The following is a 22,106-nucleotide window of genomic DNA, read 5'->3' as shown; positions in this document are numbered from 1 at the left end:
AGTCCTCTGATGACAAGTGACAGGGAGCATCTTTCATGCACCTGCTGTCCATCTATGGAAAAATGTCTGTTCCAATGCTTTGGCCATTTTTTAAAAAATGTTTATTTTGAGAGAGAGAGAGAGAGAGAGTGAACAGGGGAGGGGCAAAGAGAGAGGAGGAGAGAGAATCCTAATTAGGCCCCATGCTGCCAGCACAGAGCCCAGTGTGGGGCTCGATCCCATGAACTTTAAGACCATGACCTGAGCCAAAATCAAGAGCTGGATGCTCAACTGACAGAACCCCCCAGGCGTTCCTGCTTTGCCCATTTTTTAATTGGGTCTCTTGTCTTTTTGCTATCGAGTTATAAGAGTTACAGGAGTTCTCTACATATTGTGGCTATCAATCCCTGATCGGATCCGTGGGGTGCAAACACTTTCTTAACAGCGGCGGATTTCCTTTTCATTCTACCAATCCCTTTGCTGTGCAGAGGCTCTTGTTGGGACAGGGGAAGCCAGCGCCCTCCATGCTCTGCTGGTGGCAATGCGAACTGGTGCAGTCGCTGTGGAGGACAGTATGGAGGCTCCTCAAAAATCTCAAAAACAGAACTACTGTATGATCCACAAACCCCCCAAACCCTGAAATCAGGACCTTGGAGAGATCCCATGCAATGATGTGATGCACCAGGCACTCCACACTCTTCACACCGGCCCAAAGTCCATCAACAGATGAATAAAGAAAGAGAATGAGCGTGTGCGCACGTGTGTGTGTGTGTGTGTGTGTGTGTGTGTGTGTGTGAGAGAGAGAGAGACAGAGAGAGAGACAGAGAGAGAGACAGAGAGAGAGAGAGAGACAGAGAGACAGAGAGAGAGAGACAGGGATGGAGTAACTATAGAGCAACATTACTCAGCCTTATATAAATGGCAATTTGAGGGGCGCCTGGGTGGCGCAGTCGGTTAAGTGTCCGACTTCAGCCAGGTCACGATCTCGCGGTCCGTGAGTTCGAGCCCCGCGTCAGGCTCTGGGCTGGCGGCTCAGAGCCTGGAGCCTGTTTCCGATTCTGTGTCTCCCTCTCTCTCTGCCCCTCCCCCGTTCATGCTCTGTCTCTCTCTGTCCCAAAAATAAATAAAAACGTTAAAAAATAAATAAATAAATAAAAAATAAATGGCAATTTGACACCTGCTACCGCATATTTGAGCCTAGTGGACATTGTGATGAGTGAAATAAACCCATCATCGCAGGACAAATACTGCTTGATTCCATTTATCTGAGGAATCTAAAATCCCCAAATTCCTGGGGCGCCTGGGGGGGGGGCTCAGGCTTGATGAGCGGTCATGTCATGATCTCATGATTCATGAGTTCAAGCCCCACATCAGGCTCAGTGCTGACAGTGTGGAGTCTGCTTGGGATTCTCTCTTTCCCTCTCTCTCAAAATAAATAAACATTAAAAGGGGCGCCTGGGTGGCTCAGTAGGTTGGGCATCCAACTTCAGCTCAGGTCATGATCTCATGGTTCGTGAGTTCAAGCCCTGTGTCGGGCTCTGTGCTGACAGCTCGGAGCCTGGAGCTTGCTTCGGATTCTGTGTCTCCTTCTCTCTCTACCCCTCTCTTGCTCATGCTCTGTCTCTCTCTCTCTCTCTCTCTCAAAAATAAATAAACATTAAAATAAATAAACACTAAAGACAGTGTTTAAAATTTTTTTTAAATAAAATGGATTCTTACAAGCAGCACAGAGTGGTGGTCGCCAGGGGCTGGAGGGGTGGATACGGGAGTCGTTGTTCAATGCACAGAGAGTTTCAGTGACGCAGGACGAATCAGTATGGACCCGCTGCACTGAACCTGGGGCTTCTCTGCTGCTGCTTCTTTTCCCCAGAGGAAGGACCACGAGCATGTGGCAACCCTCCAGGGGAAGATCCAGGAGATTTGGGGGGCAGGGATTGAAGACTCAGATAAAGAAAGAATTCTTGCCTGTGCTATGGCCTGGAAGAGGGGCCTGGGGTCCTGTAGCAGCAAGGATGGGGTGTGCTGGGTGGGAGGCCTCCCTGAGAGCAGGACAGCAGCAGACCAGGCTGGGGTGGGGGACAGCTCTGACAGAGGCCACTGGGAACCTGCAAACACCCCTTGGGAGAAAACGGACACCGTCGTGCAGGTGACTGGAAAGCAGACTGTCACCCTGTACGAGGGGCTCCAGCAGGCACTGAGGGATGCAGAGGAAGGGCCGCTAGCTGCCCAGGGAAGCTGAGAGGTGGTCAGAGGAGGGGACTCCTGATCCGAGCCATGCCAGGCCCGGTCACAGGGGCTCGAAGTCTACCAGCCAAACCCCTCCACTGTGTGTGCCCAGCAACGGCACGTGCTGTTGTGCGGGACGGTCTAGCTGCCATTTCAAAACACCAAGCCCAGGTGGCTTAAACCACAGACATTCACGGCTCACAGTCAGGAGGCTGGAAGCCCAAGATCAAGGTGACCAGGTGACCGCAAGGTTGGTGTCCTCTGAGGCCTCTCCCTTGGCTGGCAGACGACCCCTTTCTCCAGGTCCCCCCGGGGTCTCCTCTGTGCGGGCACTGCCGTCTCTGCCCAATCCCCCCCTTCTCACAAGGACACCGGTCAGACTGGGTAAGGACTCACTTATACCCCTCACGGTTACCCTAATTCCCTTTCCAAAGATCCTGTATCTGCAAATACAGTCACATGCTCAGGTCCTGGGGGCTCAACATACAAATGGGGGGGCAGAGGAACAGGGACACAATTCATTCCAGAACACCAGTGCGCTGCTGGGAATCAGCACAAAGAGAACAGACCGAGAATTTGTGGTTCTAGACAGAATCCTCCTACAGCTATCACCCTGAAGCGGTGGACGTCCAGGGGTGCTGCCTGGACCCACGGTACCACCGGGTCGCTGCTGAGAAATGCAAGTTCTCGGGCCCCACCCAGGAACCCCTGAATCGGGAAATCAGGGGGTGAGGCCCAGGAATCTGTGTTCTACAAAATCTGCAGGTCACTGTGATGATGTTAGATCACCACCTCTCCCGGGGAGTCAAGGAGTGAATCCAGTCACCCACGCATCCTTCAAACACTGTGACACACAGTACTCTGGGGGCTTGGAAAAGCCTTTGCAGAAAAGGGACGGATCCAAAGACTGTATTTTCTTTGACCCAAAGAGACTCCAGCACCTGGCGCCGTGCCTGGGTGGGAGTTTCACGCTGGACCCACCAGGGTTCGGGCAAATCTCCACGGCTCAGTTTCTACATGAAAATAATGGCTGCAGGAAAGCCTATTTGCAAAATGTCCAGGAGGACTGAGTAAGAAAATGCACAGAGGACGCCTCTCATTGTATCTGGTCGATGGTGTCAGGGCTCTGAGAAGAAGTGATTTGCACACCTTCCATGGCAGGGACAGATGTGCCCTCTGGGCACAGTCTCTGTAACTCATTTCTCTGGCACAACTAGGCTCCCAATGCTTAAAATATCTGTATTTTATATTTTATGTTGCCTTCATCTATCAGAGGAGCAAGAGGTGAGTTATTTGAGAGCGAGCCCCTTAGAAGACTTTCTGAAGATACACGGCAAGCGTGGAGGGAAGGGGTGCCTGAGGGCAGGGGCGGCCAGAGGCAGGAATCGGAACAAAAATGTAATTCCTGAAGGCACCAACAAGAAAGGGAAAGATTTTGGTAAGTGATTATTCCAGAAATTCCCTTTCTCGAGTGTGGATCACGCTCCCGTCCCCGAAAAGTGAGTGAGCGCTTTACCCAGAAGACGGTTTCACACCGTCTCCAAAATCCTGATCAAGCCCTTTAGTAAAGTTATATCTGCTAAGTAATATAAATTTCACTGACAGAGAGGCTTCCTGTGGAGCTTTGTGGGAGGATTCGCAGAACACAATAAAACTGGGAGGTTCAGGAAATGTCATACCAAATTTGTGGTCATGTGTCCTGATCTCACGTTGTGTTTTAAGTAATGAAATACTTAAATAGATATTTTAATGACGTGTTTTCCAGTTCCATAATTTGTAATTTGGATGATAAGTAACACTGCCTTTTTATATCATATTATACAAAGGTAATAGAAAACATAATGTTTCTTTCCTCAGGGTTCTCTTTAAAATTTAACATACTGCTCCTTTTCACGTAACAGTAGTTTTTTCGATTTTTTTGCACATTTTATTTCTAACATATTTGCATGAATTTTCATAATGTCCCCCAAATTCAGAACATGAAATTACCATTTTTTTCAAAACAGATGCATCACCGTCACAAAGAGGATGTATGCGGGCAATACCTTTCCATGTAAATTATCCTAAGTTCTCAAGGATGACAAAATGTTTATGAGAACATAATCATATTTTCTTTGAATTTGCCCTTACATAAAAAAGTCATTAGCTAATGCACCTTAAAATACAAGAATGCTCAGAAATGAAGCCTTTAGGTAAAATGCTAATAACGGAAAGAGAAAATAATGTGTGTGCCCAGGTAAAATAAAATTTGTATATACACGGTAAAAGAGAGACAAATTACGATATATGCAGAATATGACTACATAGAAATGACACAAGCAATAACATAAATGGATCGAAGCGGCAAAATACAAAGAAAAAACAGACTCCTGTGCACACACGATGACCCCATTTACATGAAGTCCAACAACAAGCACAATTACTGTAAGGTGATGCCCTCACTTTACTTTATAATGCTTTATAATGCTTTATAGTGCATTATAGTGCTTTATAATGAGGGGACCCTGGGGGGCTCAGCTGCTTACGCGTCCGACTTTGGCTCAGGTCATGATCTCACAGTTCGTGGGTTCGAGTCCTCCGTCGGGCTCTGTGGTGACAGCTCGGAGCCTGCTTGGGATTCTGTGTGTGTCTCTCTCTCTGTCCCTCCCATGTTCACACACACACACACACACACACACACACACACACACATTCTTTCTCTCTCTCTCTCTCAAAATTAAATGAACATTAAAAAATTTTTTTAAATAAATAAGATGTGATTTATACTAAGAAATGTGTATCTGCTCTTTGTCCCTTTCTTGCAGACCTCTGGATTTTCCTAAGTGGTGACAGCAACAAGGGTGTCTGTAGTTATGTCAATGACCTTAATTAGGTGACTTTTGGAACTCACTCTAAGAGCCTGGAGAACCCACCACATAACTACAGCATTGGACCTTCCAACCTTCCCTTGACCCCTCACTGGCCAGCGGCCAATGATTTAATCAGTCATGCCGGTGTAATGAAGCCGCCATAAAACCCCAAAAGGATGGGGTTCAGAGAGCCCCCATGTGGGTGAGCACTTGGCATTCGAGGAGAGTGGCGCCTGGAGAGGCCTGGGAACACTGCAGCCCCTCCCACGTGCCCTGACTTTTACATCTGGCAAATTCGAACACATGCTTCATGGTGGGTGAACCTTAAAGCCATTCTGCTAAATGACATAAGCCAATCGCCAGAGAGCAAACAGCGTAGGCTTCCTCTTACGTGAGGTCTCGAGAACAGTGAGCTTCATACAGATGAAAAGGGGAAAGCTGTCTGCCAGGGGCGGGGAAGGGGGGGGAGCCAGGGCTTACTGCGTACGGTTTCGGTTGGAGAAGGCGAGAGAACTCTGGAGACCGCGGTCACGGCTGCAAAACAACGTAAATGGATGCCACAGAACAGTACCCGTGAAAATGGTAAAGCTTGTATGAAGCTTATTCTACCCCAGGGAATGAATGAATGAATGAATGAATGAATATTACAGTTCACCACATTCATCAATCATTTGGTGTTCTCCTCCGCTAATAAACTTTTTAGGTGAAAAAAATAAAAATAAAAAGTAAGAATTGAGACTGTGTCTCAGAGACCGACTCAACCAAACCAGAGGGCTTCGAGGGAGCTTCGTGGTGCCGTTCCCTCTGCCCCCCACCATCTCTGCAGAACCAAAAATAGAGAAGAAATTATCTCACAAAAAGATCTGGATTGGGTCTGATGAGGAATACTACTGGAATCCAAGGAAGTTCCACAAAGTTCCAGAGAAAGTAGCTCGTCAGATACGATGTCAGCATGGACGAAAGGTTCAGGAAGAGACAAAAAGTATGATTTATGCAACTAAAGAGGCTAACATGCGTGACACAAAAGCTGACAGAAGCTGTGGGAGGAAGAGACAATCAGGCAACGAGCTGGAAACAACACTCCAATTTCACTACTGGATAGAATGAGCTACCAGAACATCAAGGAGGATATCGCACACTTGAACAGCTGTGTAGACAAGGCAGACAGAAGGGCATCTATGGAACATACCACCTTCACAATAGATACACACTCCTCTCACGGGCACAAGGAGCACTCTGAGGGTGGACCGTATTCCAGCCCTTAAACGAGCCTTAGTAAGTTAAAAAGGTGTAAAATCATACAAAACATTTTCCTCTGGTCAGAGTAGAACGATATGGGACTATAGTAACAAAAAGAAATCTGGGAAACTCACAAATATGTGGAAATTTGAAAACGTAATCTTGGAGCCGCCTGGCTGGCTCAGTTGGAAGAAAGAGCTTGCGACTCTTGATGGCGGGGTCGTGAGTTCAAGCCCCACTCTAGGTGTAGCAATCACTTAAATATTTTTAAAATAATAGTAGAGGCGCCTGGGGGGCTCAGGTAGTTAAGCGTCCGACTTTGGCTCAGGTCATGATCTCACAACTTGTGGGTTCGAGCCCTGCGTCGGGCTCTGTGCTGACAGCTCGGAGCCCGGAGCCTGCTTCGGATTCTGTGTCTCCCTCTCTCTCTCTGTCCCTCCTCCACTACCGCCCTGTCTCTGTCTCTCTCTGTCAAAAATAAACAAACAAAAAAATTTTTAAAGCATAATCCTAAATAACCAGTGTGCCAAAGAAGAAATCGAAGGAAAAGTTTGTAAATACTGGTAGATAAGTAAAAGTGAAGACACAAGATCCGCAGATTGGGGGGCCCACGGAAGCAGCATGCAAAGGGGCATTCACAGCTGTAAATGCGAGTGTAAAAGAAGAAAGATCTCAAATCAGGAGAAAAAGAGCAAACCATATCTAATGCAAGTCAAAGGAAGGAAATAATAAAAATCAGAGCTGAAATTCATGAAATGGAAATGGAGAATGAACAGAGTATCACTGAAAATAAAAGCTGTTTCTGTGAGATTAACAAAATTGACAACACGTTAGCTAAATTAACCCCCCCCCCCCACAAAAAGAGGAAGTGTAAATTTTTAGACTCAGAAATGCAAGATTCTGGTACTACCAGCCCCACCTAAATAAAAGGGATCATAGATGGATGTTATGGACAGCTATTCGCCAATAAATCAGGTAACTCACATGAAACAGACGTGTGCCGAGGAAGACACAAAACATCGAAACTGACTCAAGAAGAGATAAATAATATGAATAGATGTATAACAAGTAAAGAAACCAAAATATTAGTTTCTTTAAAAACTACCTGCAAAGAAAATTCAGACCCAGATGGCTTCACTGGTGAATTCGACCAGACATGTCTTAAAGAATGAATTCTTCACAAATACTTCCAAAAAAATACAAGAGGAGGAAGTACTTCCCAACTCATACTGTGAGGTGAGTAATAAATACCACAATGGCAACACCAAAGACATCAAGAGAAAAACAAAACAGAACTGCAGACCATTTTAGACTCAAAAGCCCCAACAAAATACTAACAAATCAAACCCAGCAATCTATTAAAAGAATTATATATCATGAAACCTAGTGGAATTTATCTGAGTTGGTCAATGAAATGCTGCTTTAACACCTAAAACTCAATTCGTGTAACATATCACATCAATAAATAAAGGGCAAAAAATACACATGATCATCTCAGTAGATGCAGAAAAAGCATTTGGCAATATCCCCCCACCCCTTCATGATGAAAACCTCTCATCAAACCAGAAATAGAAATTTCCACGACTGCATAAAAGGCATCCATGAAAACCCCAGGGTTAACATCCCACTTCTCACAATTCCACAATAAAAGACTTACAACTCCAGAAATAATAATTAGCCCAATTTTTCAAATGGGCAAAAGATCTGAACAGACATTTCTCCAAAACGATGTGCAAACACCGATAAGCTGACAAAGAGAGACCCCACATCATCGGCCGTCAGGAGAATACAAATCAAAACCACCACGAGCCAGCGCCCCCGCCAGCCCCCCAAGTTGTCTGGGGTCCACACCATGGGCAGTCACAAGTGGCCAGTGGGCAAGTGGGAGAAACTGGATCCCCCTGTTCTGCTTGGGGGAACGTCAACAGCGTGCCTTTAGGTAACAGCGTGACAGTCAGTCCGTCATACGGCTAAATGTGCAATCCAGCAATTCCACTCCCAGGCATGTGCCCAGGAGAAAATACATGCCTGTAAAAACCTTGCACACAAATGTTCGTGACGGCGTATTCTTAAGAGCCAAACACCGGAAGCAATCCAAATGACCAATAGCTAATGGACAAAATGTGGTGTATCCATACAGAGGAAGGGCATCCGACCATCAAAGAAAATGAAGCATTGACACCCGTTGCCACATGGATGACCCTTGTTGGGAACATGATGCTAAGTGAAAAAGCCAGTCAAGGGGCGCCTGGGGGGGGGGGGTCAGTCGCTTAAGCGTCCAATTCTTGATTTCAGCTCTGGTCGTGATGTCACGGTTCGTAAGTTTGAGGCTTGCACCAGGGTCTGCTCTGACAGTGCAGAGCCTGCTCGGGATTCTCTCTCTCTCTGTCTCTCTTTCTCTCTCCTTCTCTCTCTGCCCCTCCCCTGCTTGCTCTCTTACACTCTCTCTCTCAAAATACATCAACTTAAAAAAGAAAAAGGCAGTCAAAAAAGACCACATATTACATGATAACATTTGTATGAAATGCCCAGAAGAAGCACATGTACAGAAACAGACGTCAGGTAGCAAGTTCCCAGGGCAACGGGAAGGAACAGCTAAGTCGAGGCACATTTTCTTTTCAGGATAAAGGAAATTGCCCCACAGCCGACAGTGGGGACGGATGCCCAACTCCGAATACACTAAGAACTGCCGAACGGTACACGTTAAGTGGGCGAATGGTGTGGTATGTGAATTGTATCTCGGAACAACTGCTTACGTCAGATACGCCCAACCCACTGAGTCATTAGGGACAAGCAAATTAAAACCACTATGAGAAACCACTGCAAACCAATTACAATGCCTAAAAGAGGTCATTAAAAATACGTATTTATTTTGAGAGAGAGAGAGCATGCAAGAGAGCAGGGGAGGAGCAGAAAGAGAGAGAAAGAAAGAGAGAGAATCCCAAGCAGGCTCTGTGCTGTCAGTGCAGAGCCTGATGCTGGGCTCGAACTCACAAACTGTGACATCATGACCTGAGCTGAAATCAAGAGTCAGATGCTTATGCGACTGAGCCCCCCATGCATCCCCAAAACAGGTTTTTTGAGGCTGGTTACGCCAGATCTGCAGGAAGGGGGCAGCTGGCACTTTGTCCCCCTGTCCACCCACCAGCGCGCCCACCTCCAGGGCCCAGCTCAGCACTCGCAGTGTGCCATTGTTCCTAAACAGGCAGCGACAGCCACACCCTGGAAACCACACCTGGCGTCTGTCCCGGCCCCCGTGCCCGCGCGAGCAGATGTCAGCACTTGGCACCTAGGTCCACACTGAGGTCCCGCAGGGACAGAAGCCCCAGGAAGGCAGAGCTCCCATCTGGATGCGCCTGGCACAGAGCCCGCGCGTCACAGGCACACAGAGAACGCAGGCTGAGTCGTGTTGTGTGCGACACAGGGGACACCGGATGACGGATGACGGTCCTCCTTACCCTGATTTTACACAAGAAGGAACCTCTTCTACGTAAGTCCCGATCTGAAGAAAAGATAAAGCTGCTCACCAAGCACGTGCTCACTTTATACCAGTCAGGACGAAACCTTCAGCCTTGCTCCCTGGGCCGTGACCTGTGTCCCCAGTTACCGCCCCGGCTGCCTTCAGTCCCTTCATGTCCCAGCTTTGCGCCGAGCGGCTCTGGGTGAAGGATGCAGACGTCATCCCCTCAGCAGAAATGCAGAGACGTGTCGGGTACTTACAGTGCTCTGGAGGCCCATGGTCCCGCGGCTCAACGCCGGCTCCCAGAGCAGCGTCCGATTGCTTTTTGGAACCTTGCAGCAGCGTCAGGAACACCTTTACGAAAATTAAAAAAGACCTTCTTATTATCTCCTACCCATTTTCACAATGCACTCCTGGCCTTTAGCCTCAGTCCCCCAGCGAGGTCATTATGACAACAGACACCACACGCCATTATCTCATGAGCTTTTCCGGTCACTGGCCTGGTGGTAAGGCCGCCCGGTTCTCCGCAAGCTGGTTGTAAGGCTGCCCCGGGGATACAAGGCGAGGGAAACCTGACCGTGGACCTCAGGGCATTTACGGGCATGGTGGGGTCAATCCAAGCAAGAAGCAGGCAGGGCAAAGGAGGTGCCCACAATACAGTGTCCAATGCAACGGGGAGTTGTGGCTGGCTACACCAGACTTAGAAGTTCAGAGATGGGGCACTTGGGGGGGCTCAGTCGGTTAAGCATCTGACTCTTGATCTAGGCTCAGGTCAGAGTCTCACAGTTTGTGAGTTCAAGCCCCACATCAGGCTCTGAGCTGACAACACAAACCCTGCTTAGGATTCTCTCTCACCCTTGCTCTCTGCTCCTCCCCCATTTGTGCTGTCTCTCTCTCTCTCTCTCTCTCTCTCTCTCTCTCTCTCTCAAAATAAATAAATAAACTTAAAAAAAAAGTTCAGAGACTGAACGGAGAAACTCATGACACAGCTTATTTGGTATGGGTGAGACACACTGGTAAGAGCCCCCACTGGACGTGGCGTTTCCACGGGAGTGCCACGTCCCTGGGAGCGGCGTGTTTAAGTAATGGTTTGAGGTCTCTATTCAGTTCATGCTGGAAGCAAAATCCAGTTTCAGTGAGTTCAGATCTGACGACTGGGTCCCAAACCAGCACGAGAGGTGAGAAGCCGTCCGAGCCCTAGAGGCACCTGGAGGTCTGGCAGGTTCCACGGAGAGGTGAGGGGGTGTCCCTAACATACATCGGCAGGTGCGTGGGACCGGCGGCTGGCTCGTGCATGAACGCCCTGTGCCACCACCACCACGGGAAAGGCTGGAGCTCAGGGCTTGAGGACGACGCTCCCCACGACACGTCAGGCCAGCGGGCATGGGACTCAGGGCCCGCCGTGTCGGCCGCACGGTCTCGGGAGCAAGGGTGGCACTGACGAGCAGCTGAAATTCGGTGGATGACGGCTTCCAGTCATTTGCGCGAACCGCACTTGGCGTTTCCATAAACAGCGCAACCTCTGATTGCTTATTTAAGGGAGTAAGTACAAAGGTACTGACTATCTCTGGGTGTTTGGGGGACCCTCCAGCCCGCAAGGAAGATGGGGAGAGGGCACCAGAGAAGAGAAGAAAGCAAGAAGCCTGCGGGAGGGCAGAGACGCATCATTTCTCTGCGTGTGGCTCATTAGTTTGACACAGAATCCCGCTGAGAGAATCCAAGTCCCGCCCCGGTGAAGGGCCACGAGGTTTCACTGGATCCTACGCGGGGACTCTGAATCGTAAGATGACCCCTTGCGGATTCCAGGAAGACCCCGAGGAAAAGAAGCAAACCTCACGACCCCTCAAGTATCACCTGCATCACCACCACCAGGAATAATAGTAACTAACAATTAGTAACAATGCTGTGCCAGTGCGTCACTTCGGGAAACTGTTTGCCGCTCTTACTTTCCCCTCAACGATAAACGGTAACAATAAGACGTGTAACAGAGGGGTTGCAAGCAGTGAACGCATTGCTGCATGGCGGAAGGAAAATGCCCAACGGAAGCTCCCACGTCTGGTCCTAGGAGAGGCCAAGCAGGGGGAGGACGAGAGGTACCGTGTGGCACGTCCCTGAGGTGTCACTTCAATTCATTCTCAGCCCAACCCAGTGAGACCAGTACTGTTAGCCCCACTAATGAGGAACGCACCGAGGACTGACAAGTTAAGCCTTCACCCAGCGCATTCAGAAAGATACATATTCATCCAGGGTATTTATAGAGAACGAAATTAAAAACAGTAGAAATAGGGGCACCTGGGTGTCTTGGTCGGTTGAGTGTCCAACTCGTGATTTCGGTTCAGGTTGTGATCCCAGGGTCATGGGATCAAGCCCCACATCGGGTTCTGTGCTGACAGCCTGGAGCCTCCTTGGGATTCTCTCTCCCTCTCTCTCTGCCCCTCCCCTCCTCTATCTCTTTCTCTCAAAAATAAATAAATATTTTTATGGGGTGCCTGGGTGGCTCAGTCAGTGAAGCATCCAACTTCGGCTCAGGTCATGATCTCAGTTTTTGGGTTCAAACCCCCTGTCGGGCTGTGTGCTGACAGCTTGGAACCTGGAGCCTGCTTGGGATTCTGGGTCTCCCTCTTTCTCTGCCCCTCCCCTGTTCATGCTCTGTGTCTGTGTCTCAAAAATAAATAAACATTTAAATAAAATTTTAAAAAAGAAATAAAATAAATAGATATTTTTTAAAAAAGGAATTCTTTTTTAAAAATTTCTTTAATGTGTATTTATTTTTGAGAGAGAAAGAGAGACAGAGCACGAGCAAGGGAAGGGGCAGAGAGGCAGAGAGAGAGGGAGACACAGAATCCGAAGCAGGATCCAGGCTCTGAGCCATCAGCACAGAGCGGGACGCGGAACTCAAACCCACGAATAGCGAGATCATGACCTGAGACGAAGTCGGATGTTTAACCGACTGAGCCACCCAGGCGCCCCTTAAAAAAGGAATTCTTAAAAAAAAAAAAAAAAAAAAAAAAACAAAAAACAGTGGAAGCGGTACAAGTCAAGAATTATTCATTGAGAAGAAACTTTCCTCTGTATCTTATTCTAAATGGAAATTTCATTCAATGTTCAAAAGTAATTGTGAATTATATAAAGCATACCTTGATAACACCTTGGTAATAATCTCCATCTATCTTTTTAAACTTCCCCTCCCTTCCCCTTTTCATAACAAGACAGTGTGTGTGTGTGTGTGTGTGTGTGTGTGTGTACAAGCATGCGTGGGAGGGAAAGACACAGTAAGGGCAGAGGTCTTGCTGTCCGTGCTCTCAGGGGTCACTGGGGGATGCTGTCGATTACAGCACAACACTAAGTACCGGGGACACCGAGGGGATTCTCCAGCCTCCCCTGCGGAAAGGGAAAGACAAGGCCAAGACAGTAAGGATGCTCTGAGCGCCACCTGGTGTCGGCGTGCCCTGACTGCAGCCACACCACCCGGGGACACCTGGCAGCAGGAACAACACCAAGGTAGCCCAGTGAGCGGAAAGGCCCAAATAAAGGTCAAATTTTGAACAGCAGTATGACGGTGATTGACGTTTTCAAAAGTCTGAGTTCCCGATGGTGGCTGCCATCCTGGTTATTCTGGGCTGCAAGTCCGGTGCCAAATGGAAGCCGTGAGCCCGTGGTCCTGCAGCCACCCTGGTCGAGGGTCTCAGGGAAACACGGCACCCGGGACGGAACGTGACCCAGGCGGGGAACCCCTGCCCCACGGATGTGGGCGACGGAAGTGCCACGTCGTGATCTGCACCCTTGCTTTATTATCTGACACACACAATCCCTAACACAACCTTCCATCAGTATTTGTAGCTGGAGGCCGAACTTGACACGTTTTCCTAAAGGAGTGGAACAGGGAAGCCTACGCCGGGTCTCAGGCGGTCAAGGACGAGGACGCAACACGCGACCACGAAGTCTCATTACACACAAGCCTGGGAGAGTCCGTTCCACACACGGAAACATCCCTTCACGAGACAGAGCACAAACCATGGGCCGCCTCGCGGGAAGGCGTCTGAGCGGAGACGAGGCGTCTCACATCCGGCGATGCTTCCCAAAGTCTAGGGAGAGTGCAGCCCCCGGGCGTCTGCGGAAGGCCGTCACGGGCACCTCTTCCCGCTCCGACGGCGTCTTCTCCATCCTCGCAACGAGACCAGGCCACGGCCACTGCATGCGAACCACACAGACGCACAGTGGCCTCTTCCAAAGGACAGGCCCAGAAAGTGGTTTTCTGTCTCACAAGTTCAGAATTTCACGGGAACGAGCTCGGGCTTCCCAAGGCAAAGGGAAATCAGACGAAGACGGGTCAAACTACTCTTACCAACCTTCACCTGAGGTTATCGCGTGACCGGAACAGGAGCGAAACAGATGAGGACATTCCGCTCAACAGCAAAAATACCAGCGGTGCAACGAAAACACGGGCGGACGGCCAACAGGCGTATGAGGAGATGCTCTGCCTCACTCGGCACCAGGGAAATGCAAATCAAAACCACGATGCGGTGTCACCTCACACCTGTCGGCTAGAATCCAAGTGACAAGGAGTGACAGGTGCTGGTGAGGATGTGGAAGAAGGGAATCCCTCGCGCACAGCCAGTGCGAATGCAAACGGGTGCGGCCACTGTGGACAGCAGCATGGAGGGTCCTCAAAAGGTTAAAGATAGAACTACCCTATGACCCAGCAATCCCACCTCTGGGTAGTTTATCCGAAAGAAAAAGAAAACACTACGTTGAAAAGACACCTGCTTCTCGTGGTCACCGTAGCATCACGTACAGGAGCTGAGACACGGAAACAGCCGTAGATGAAGGGAGATAAAGACGGTGTGGGATATATACACGCAATGAAGTATGACTCAGCCACAAAAGGGAAGGAAATCCTGCCTTTTGCCACAACCCTGGGGACATTATGCTAAGTGAGATAAGTTGGACAGAGAAAGGCAAAAACCCTATGATCTCACTCATACATAGAACATTCAAAAAAAAACAGATTGGTGGTTGCCAGGGGAGAGTGGGGCGGGGGGGGGGGGTGCAAAACGGGCACAAGGGGTCAAAAGATACAAACTTCCACTTAAAAGGTAAGTGAGTCCTGGGGATGTGATCTGTAACATTACGACTCCAGTTAACGTGACTGGGCTTTATATCTGAAAGTTGCAAAGAGAGTAGATTATAGAAGTTCTTTCCATGAGAAAAATAACCATGTGAGGGGCCCCTGGGTTGGTTAAGCATCTGACTCTTGATTCCGGTTCAGGTCATGATCTCAGGGTTCGTTGAGATCGAGCCCCACATTGGACTTTGTGCTGACAGTGTGGAGCCTGCTTGGGATTCTCTATCTCCCTCTCTCTCTGCCCCTCCCCTGCCCACTCTCTCTCTCAAAATCAACAATAAACATTAAAGAAAGAAAAATAACAATATGACATGACGCATGATAACTTCCAACAGCCATCAGCATCACACATATATACATCAAATCATCATGTCGTACACCCTAAACTAATACGATATTGTATGTCAATAAAACTAGGGGGAGAAGGTAGAAATCTCAAGGATGCTATCCAGTGCAGAAACAATTTATAATTTAGCAGAAGTATGGATTGAAAGCCTATGGCATTTCTGCTCTCTGTTTGCAAAGAACAGTATGTTCAACAGTTTGCACATTCTTCATCTGAGGACTGAGGTTTTCTTCATTTAGAAGGGCTGCAGGGTCTGAGCACTTACGGCAGCCCGGGGTCACCTCAACACTGATTGTGCCATCAATCCCTCAGACCGCGGGGCTACGTGCACCCCACCGCCAAGTAGTCTCAGACCCCCAACTTGACCTGCATTTAAAGTGTCCATTTGATGGACTGTGTCCCAGAGATGGGCAGTGCAAGGTGCCTTCAGCTGAGACGCTGGGGAAATGCATGAAGGCGACCGACTCTGCAAGACAATGACGGCATTGTCCTAACCAACAGATGACATCAGCGCAGGGACGTGTCCAAAGTTGGACCAAAATGTAAACTGTGCTGTGGTTTCGTTTTGTTTTCATTTTCCCAAAAGTAACAGTTTTAAGAAGCAGAAGATAAAACCGTGGGGAGAGCCTACGTGGTAAGGAACAGGAGAGTCACTGGCTAGTCCTCTCCAGACGTAGGAGTCTGGGCAGGTCTGCCCCTTGGCAGGCCACACGGTGCATACGGTAAGAGTCTACCATTTCACAGGAGCGTCTGTTCACTCCCGATCTCTGTTGGAACAGATGACCACAAACGTGGATGGAAAGCAACAGCGGCTTATCATCTGATAACCCGGGGCTGGTTCCTTCCACGGACCCCACGGGAAAAGGAACCCCTTGCCTTTTTCAGCTTCTAGTGGCCGCCTACATGCTCACGGCCCCGTGCTCCGTGTTCAAAGCGCATCACCCCAATCCCTGCCTCCACCAAGACCTCTCCTTCCATCCGTCTGACCTTCACATGTCCTTCTGACGAGCACACTACTCAGTACACGGCTCCACACCGATAATCCAGGATAGCCTTCCCGTCATAAGATCTGTGCAGCGGACAACCGCAGGTCCGGGGATTCCAGGGATTAGGATGCAAACATGCTCAGGGCCTTTGTTCAGTCCACCGCAGAACCACGCACCATCGGTGCAGCTTGGAAACAAGGGCCGTTGGTGTGATGCGTCCCCAGACACCGGAGAGACGGTACCAGTCAGAAGCGCAGGTAGAGGGTTTTGGCGTCTGCCACAACTGAACTCCAATTCCCGACTTTGGGCGACGGGGCCCCTTTCTCACATGCAGTCAGTCCCTCAGTCTCCTTCTGCACAAGGGGATGAGGACTTCAACTTCAGTGCGTTTCTAAATTTGATAAGGCCAAGCTTGGGTTGGATCCATGCTGCCCTGTGATGGCTTTTCCCCCCCACACACACAACATGAAATGACGGGCCAGCATGGCAGTCAGAGGGCAAATAGCACGTTCGACACCGAGATGAAAAGACCTGGGGCGCCCAGATGGCACAGTCAGTTGAGCGCCCGACACTTGATTTTGGCTCAGGTCACGGTCTCATGGTTCATGAGGTCGAGCCCCGCCCCGGCTTCTGTGCTGACAGTGCAAAGCCTGCTTGGGATTCTCTCTCTCTCCCCTTCTCTTTCTCTGCCCCTACCTCACTCTCAATCTCATTCTCCCAAAATAAATAAACTTTGAAAAAAGAATTTTAAAGACCTAAGTCTCCAAATGAAGAACCCTGAAATTACTGGGTTTATTGTCCCCCGAGGAGAAAACATTGGGTGTCAGGTGACAGAAGGAACATGTTGGGGCCAGCAGCCTCCCCTCCCCCTTGTCCCTTCCCTCTCAGGCAGACCCGAGGGGGGAAGGGAGGCAGCTCCTTGGCTTTCAGCGGCTGCAGGAAGAACACACCAGATTGGGGCTGGGGCATCCAGGAGGGGCTGGGGGGGCGCAGGTTCCGTCCAGGGGGCATTAAAGCTGTGGTGCTCCAGAGGTGTGGGCGGATTGAGCAAACAAGGGGACAGCCTCCGATACAGAAGCTGAGTCTGCCCCGGTCAGGGAGGGAGAGACAAAGACGAAGAGGGGACACTCGAGGAACCCAGTGTGGCTGGCCTGGCCCTGGGGGGTTTCCCCGTGGAGGTGAACCCCTGGCTTTCACCGTGAGGGGTGAAAGAGCAGCAAATGGAGACTGTCCAGCCACCCCCAGGTCAGGACAGGAGCAGTGTCACCCCACACCACGTGTGCACCTACAGCCGGGCTCCCTTGCAGAAACAGCCGATTCTAGGGCCAGGCGGGGAAATGCGCTTCGGGCGCCCAGAGCACCTGGTGACGTCAGAACGTAAGACACTGGAAGATCGTGGGGCTGTGTTAGGGCACAGAGTCAGCACGAAGGAGCGCCAGGGGCTAAAACTGGTAGGACCCCGGCACCCAAGCAAATTAGGATCGCAGCAAATTCTGGCTCACTGCATACGGTGATCCTTACCGATACAAATAAACAAACACGGTGAAGAAAAGCATCCCGTTTCTGTCTAATGCCAACGAAAAAGATGCAGGATGAGTTACAGAACAAGAGAAACCACCACCTGACTGATGTCATGGTCGTAACTGTTTCAGGCCAGGAACATGGGGGGAGGGGCAAAGCAGCGGGATGAAGACTGAGAATTTAAAGAGTCTTCAGGGGGTGCCCGGGGGGCTCAGTTGGTTAAATGTCCAACTTCGGCTTGGGTCATGATCTCACAGTCTGTGAGTTCGAGCCCCACGTCGGGCTCTGTGCTGACAGCTCGGAGCCTGGAGGCTGCTTCTGATTCTGTGTCTCCTCCTCTCTCTGCCCAGCTCATGCTCTGTCTCTGTCTCTCAATAATAAAATAAATGTTTTAAAAAAATTTTTTTTAAATAAAGAGTCTTCAGGCGGGTGCCTGGGTGGCTCGGTCGGCTGAGCGTCCGACTTCGGCTCATGTCATGGTCTCATGGTTCGCGAACGAGCCCCGCGTCGGGCTCTGCGCTGACAGCTCAGAGCCTGGAGCCGGTTTGGGATTCTCTGTCCCCCCACCCCTCTCTCTCTCTCTCCCTCTGCTCCTCCCCCATTCACATTCTCTCTCTCAAAACTAGATAAATAAACATATTTAAAAATCAAAAAAAAAACGCACCACTAAGAATCACTCCATTTGCATAACATGAAAAGATTTTGCCTTGGCTTCCGAGCTGGCTGCAAAGGTACTTCCTGTGCACACCCAGGGGGCTCCAGCTCTCCCTGGTCCCCCACCATGCAAAGCAAACACACTCCACGCATGGTGACTGTATGATCAGATTTGACATCTCAGCCTCACTGGCTTGGGGGTCTCTTTAGGGGCCATGAGTTACAAGGAATTTACTGCAGTTTAAAATGAAATCTGCTCAGGGTGCCTGGGTGGCTCAGTCGGTTAAGCATCTGACTTCGGCTCGGGTCACGATCTCATGGTTCATGGGTTCGAGCCTCATGTCGGGTTCTGTGCTGACAGCTGGGAGCCTGGAGCCTGCTTCCGATTCTGTGTCTTCCTCTCTCTCTGACCCTCTCCCATGCACACACACTCTCTCTTTCTCTCAAATATAAATAAACATTAAAAAAAGAAAAAGAAAATGAAATCTGCTCTCTAGCTACAGAGTCAGGAGCATCCCTGGACAGGCCCCCATGCACCTGCTGTAAGTTGTCAGGCACCGCACAGGCGAACAAAGGGAAAGCACGTGCAGGGTGCTTATCCACGCTGACTGTGGATCGATAACAGACACAAGACAAGAAAGTCGATACTTGCCCGCTGTAAGGAGACAAAATTGGTTGAGATAGATATTTTATAGACTCCATCAAACAAAAGAAAGTTTTTAAAAGGCTTAATCTTTTTTCAATTTAAGATCCCGTCCTCAAACAAGCCCACATAGGCTGTAATATTCTATCTTGTTAAATCTGTATTTCAGATGGTTGTTTATGGTTGCCCTTAAGACAGATGGGTTCTTTTTGAGCACCTGCGTGTGTGCAAGAGAAAAGAAAGACACATGAGCCTCTAACCGATACCTGTTAACACCTATTATGTGCAAAGCATGTACTAAGTACAGCAGGTAGAAATCACTGCAGGAAATCGGAAAAGCACATGTAAAATGTCCCAAGTAATTGCGTGACTGGTTCTGCTGCTTCCGGTTGGGCTTGTTTTCGGGGGATGAGCACCAAGGGGATGGGTGTGGCGGGGGGGGGGGGGGGAATCTGGAGCAAAAACAAACAGCAGGTTTCAGAGAAACAAGGTGCATGAAGGAATTACTCCCTGAAGCAGGCAGTAATGATGGACTCCCTCCGTATCCAGATTTTGGTGATGGTCCCACGACCCCATGCCTTTGCCAAAATTTACCGAGTGGATTTTCCTATATGCAACTTCAAAAATAAAGAATGGAAAAGAAAACAGGACAAAGAGGAGACAGATTAAGAAATTTCCAAAAGGTGCATCAAGGGGTATAGATAAGAATATTTTGGGGGCACCCAGCTGGCTCAGATGATGGAGGGTGTGGATCTTGAGGTTGTGAGTTTGAGCTCCATATTGGGTGTAGAGATTACTCAGAAATAAAAATCTTTTTTTTTAATTTTTTTTTTAATTTTTTTTTTCAACGTTTATTTTATTTTTGGGACAGAGAGAGACAGAGCATGAACGGGGGAGGGGCAGAGAGAGAGGGAGACACAGAATCAGAAACAGGCTCCAGAAACAGGCTCCAGGCTCTGAGCCATCAGCCCAGAGCCCAACGCGGGGCTCGAACTCATGGACCGCGAGATCATGACCTGGCTGAAGTCGGACGCTTAACCGACTGCGCCACCCAGGCGCCCCTAAAAATCTTTAAAAAGAATATTTTGGAGAATAAAGGGAAATACAAATCAGAAATAAGAATATTTAGGGAATTAGCATAAAAAGAATTTTCAGGGACCGCCTGGCTGGCTGAGTGGTGGAGTGTGTGACTCCTGATATCGGGGTTATAAGTTCGAGCCCCACATTGTGTGTAAAGATCACTTTAGAATCTTTAGGGGCTCCTGGGTGGCTCAGTCTGTTAAGTGTCCGACTTCCGCTCAGGTCATGATCTCGCGGTTTGTGGGTTCGAGCCCCGCGTCGGGCTCTGTGCTGACAGTTCGGAGCCTAGAGCCTGCTTCGGATTCTGTGTCTCCCTCTCTCTGTCCCTCCCCCGCTCACACTCTGTCTCTCTCTGAAAAATAAACATTAAAATTTGAAAACAAAGAATTTCTAGAAGCTGTGCTGTGATTAAATACCTATGATAACACTAAAAATACAGAAGGGCTAAAATACAGAAACGCTTACTTTCCGAATACCCCACAGCACGTGTATTCTGGATTTAAATGCAGTGAAAGTGATGCAGAGAAGTCCTCACCTTTGCATGACTTCCTGCGGTTTGTCACCTGTTCTGAGGGTTATCGCATTATCTGATCCAAACAGAAACGGTGTTGAGAACGTTAGGGAAGAAATTTCTATTTCATCGAGGAGAAGAATGGGGTTCCAGCCACACGCAGGCTGCTCCCCGACCCAGCTGCTCCCACCGCACTCAGGGTCTGCAAGACGAAATGTATCCTGGAGGCTTTTTTTGTTAATGTTTATTTATTTTGAGAGAGAAGAGTGAGGAGGGGAGGGGCAGAGAGAGAGACCCCCAAGCAGGCTTCGCACTGTGAATGCAGAGCCCAATGCGGGGCTCGATCTAATGAACTGTGAGATCATGACCTGAACCAAAACAGAATCGGATGCTCAACAGACTGAGGTGCCCCGGGAAGCCTTTTAAACAGAAATTAGGCAGCCATAGAAGCAAAGGTTATGGGGAAATGGACACCGCTTAAGATCGGTATCATTAGTTGGGGTAACTCCTGTTACAAAGCGGCACAGGCCAGAAAATTTTAAACCTGACTTAAGATTCTGGGCATGGTGCCATGAGACTTCCTCCACAGTCTCCTCTCTCCAGGGTGGAGGACAGGGGAGGGGACAGACATCAGCCATGAAAGGAAGGACCCCCGGGTGGGGGAGGCCAGGCCAGGCTGTCAGTGAGTCAGGGTGTGGGAAGGAGGCACCCCACACACACACACAAAACCAGCTCCCAGCCCCGGAGCGGTCCACGGGCACGAAGGCCCCAGGGGAACTCACCATCCAGGAGGGTGGCAGGAAGACCAACCAGCACCACCCAGCCCTCCAGCCCTTCCGAAGCTGGCTCCCTGGGCATTTCATGGGCATTTCAGGCTTTGCCAGGAGCCCCTTCCATCAACCCCACCCTGTGGCTCTCACAACTCCCAGGGACACATTCGGCCAATGGCCTGGAGAATGGATTCCAACCCGGGGCTCTGCGGTCCGGGTGCTGAGAAACTCCCTCGATTCAGTCCGAACCTTGGAGACTGCCCTGGGGGAGAGTCATCACCACCCCGGGGTGTAGGAAACTACGAGGACCTCGGTTTCCACTCCCACTAAACCCTGTCAGAAGGTGGGCATTCCTAATATGGAAGGCGTCCTGCATCAGCCAGGGGCAGCGGGTCCGCGGTGACAGAGGCCGCCTCACTGGCCCCTTGGGCCCCACAAGTGACAGCTTTCTGTGGCTCGTGTAAGTCAATTTCCCATTGATTTGTCTAGCTTTTACTAAAACCACACTTATAAAGGAGACGAGTGGCTTAAAGAAGATTCTGGCAGCTAAAACGAGCCCTACCAGCACGCACAAACGAGTAAAAGGCAGAGCTGACACCTTCTCTGCTCCAGAAGTCTCTGATTTAATCCAGGGCTGTGGCTGGAAATGCAGCTAGACCTGAACATTTGGCAGAAAAGGAAGGAGGGAGGGAGGGGGAGAGGGGAGGGGAGGGGAGG

The 22,106-nt window shown here is 49.5% G+C and overlaps 1 protein-coding gene across 1 annotated transcript in view; it reads right to left on the bottom strand.

The window, feature by feature from the left end:
• Positions 1-22,106, bottom strand: part of ABCA13 (ATP binding cassette subfamily A member 13) — a 412,425-nt gene that overhangs the window by 171,164 nt on the left and 219,155 nt on the right. The window contains exon 42 of the mRNA XM_040455040.1: positions 10,014-10,107. Coding sequence (XP_040310974.1) covers positions 10,014-10,107 — 94 coding nt within the window. The remainder of the gene's footprint in view (positions 1-10,013; positions 10,108-22,106) is intronic.

The sequence above is a fragment of the Herpailurus yagouaroundi genome, unplaced genomic scaffold (genome assembly GCF_014898765.1).
Source record: "Herpailurus yagouaroundi ecotype Mexico unplaced genomic scaffold, PumYag 214, whole genome shotgun sequence".
Lineage (NCBI taxonomy): Eukaryota > Metazoa > Chordata > Mammalia > Carnivora > Felidae > Herpailurus > Herpailurus yagouaroundi.
Note: the sequence above shows the minus strand (reverse complement) of the source record. Positions and strands in the feature narration are given on the sequence as shown.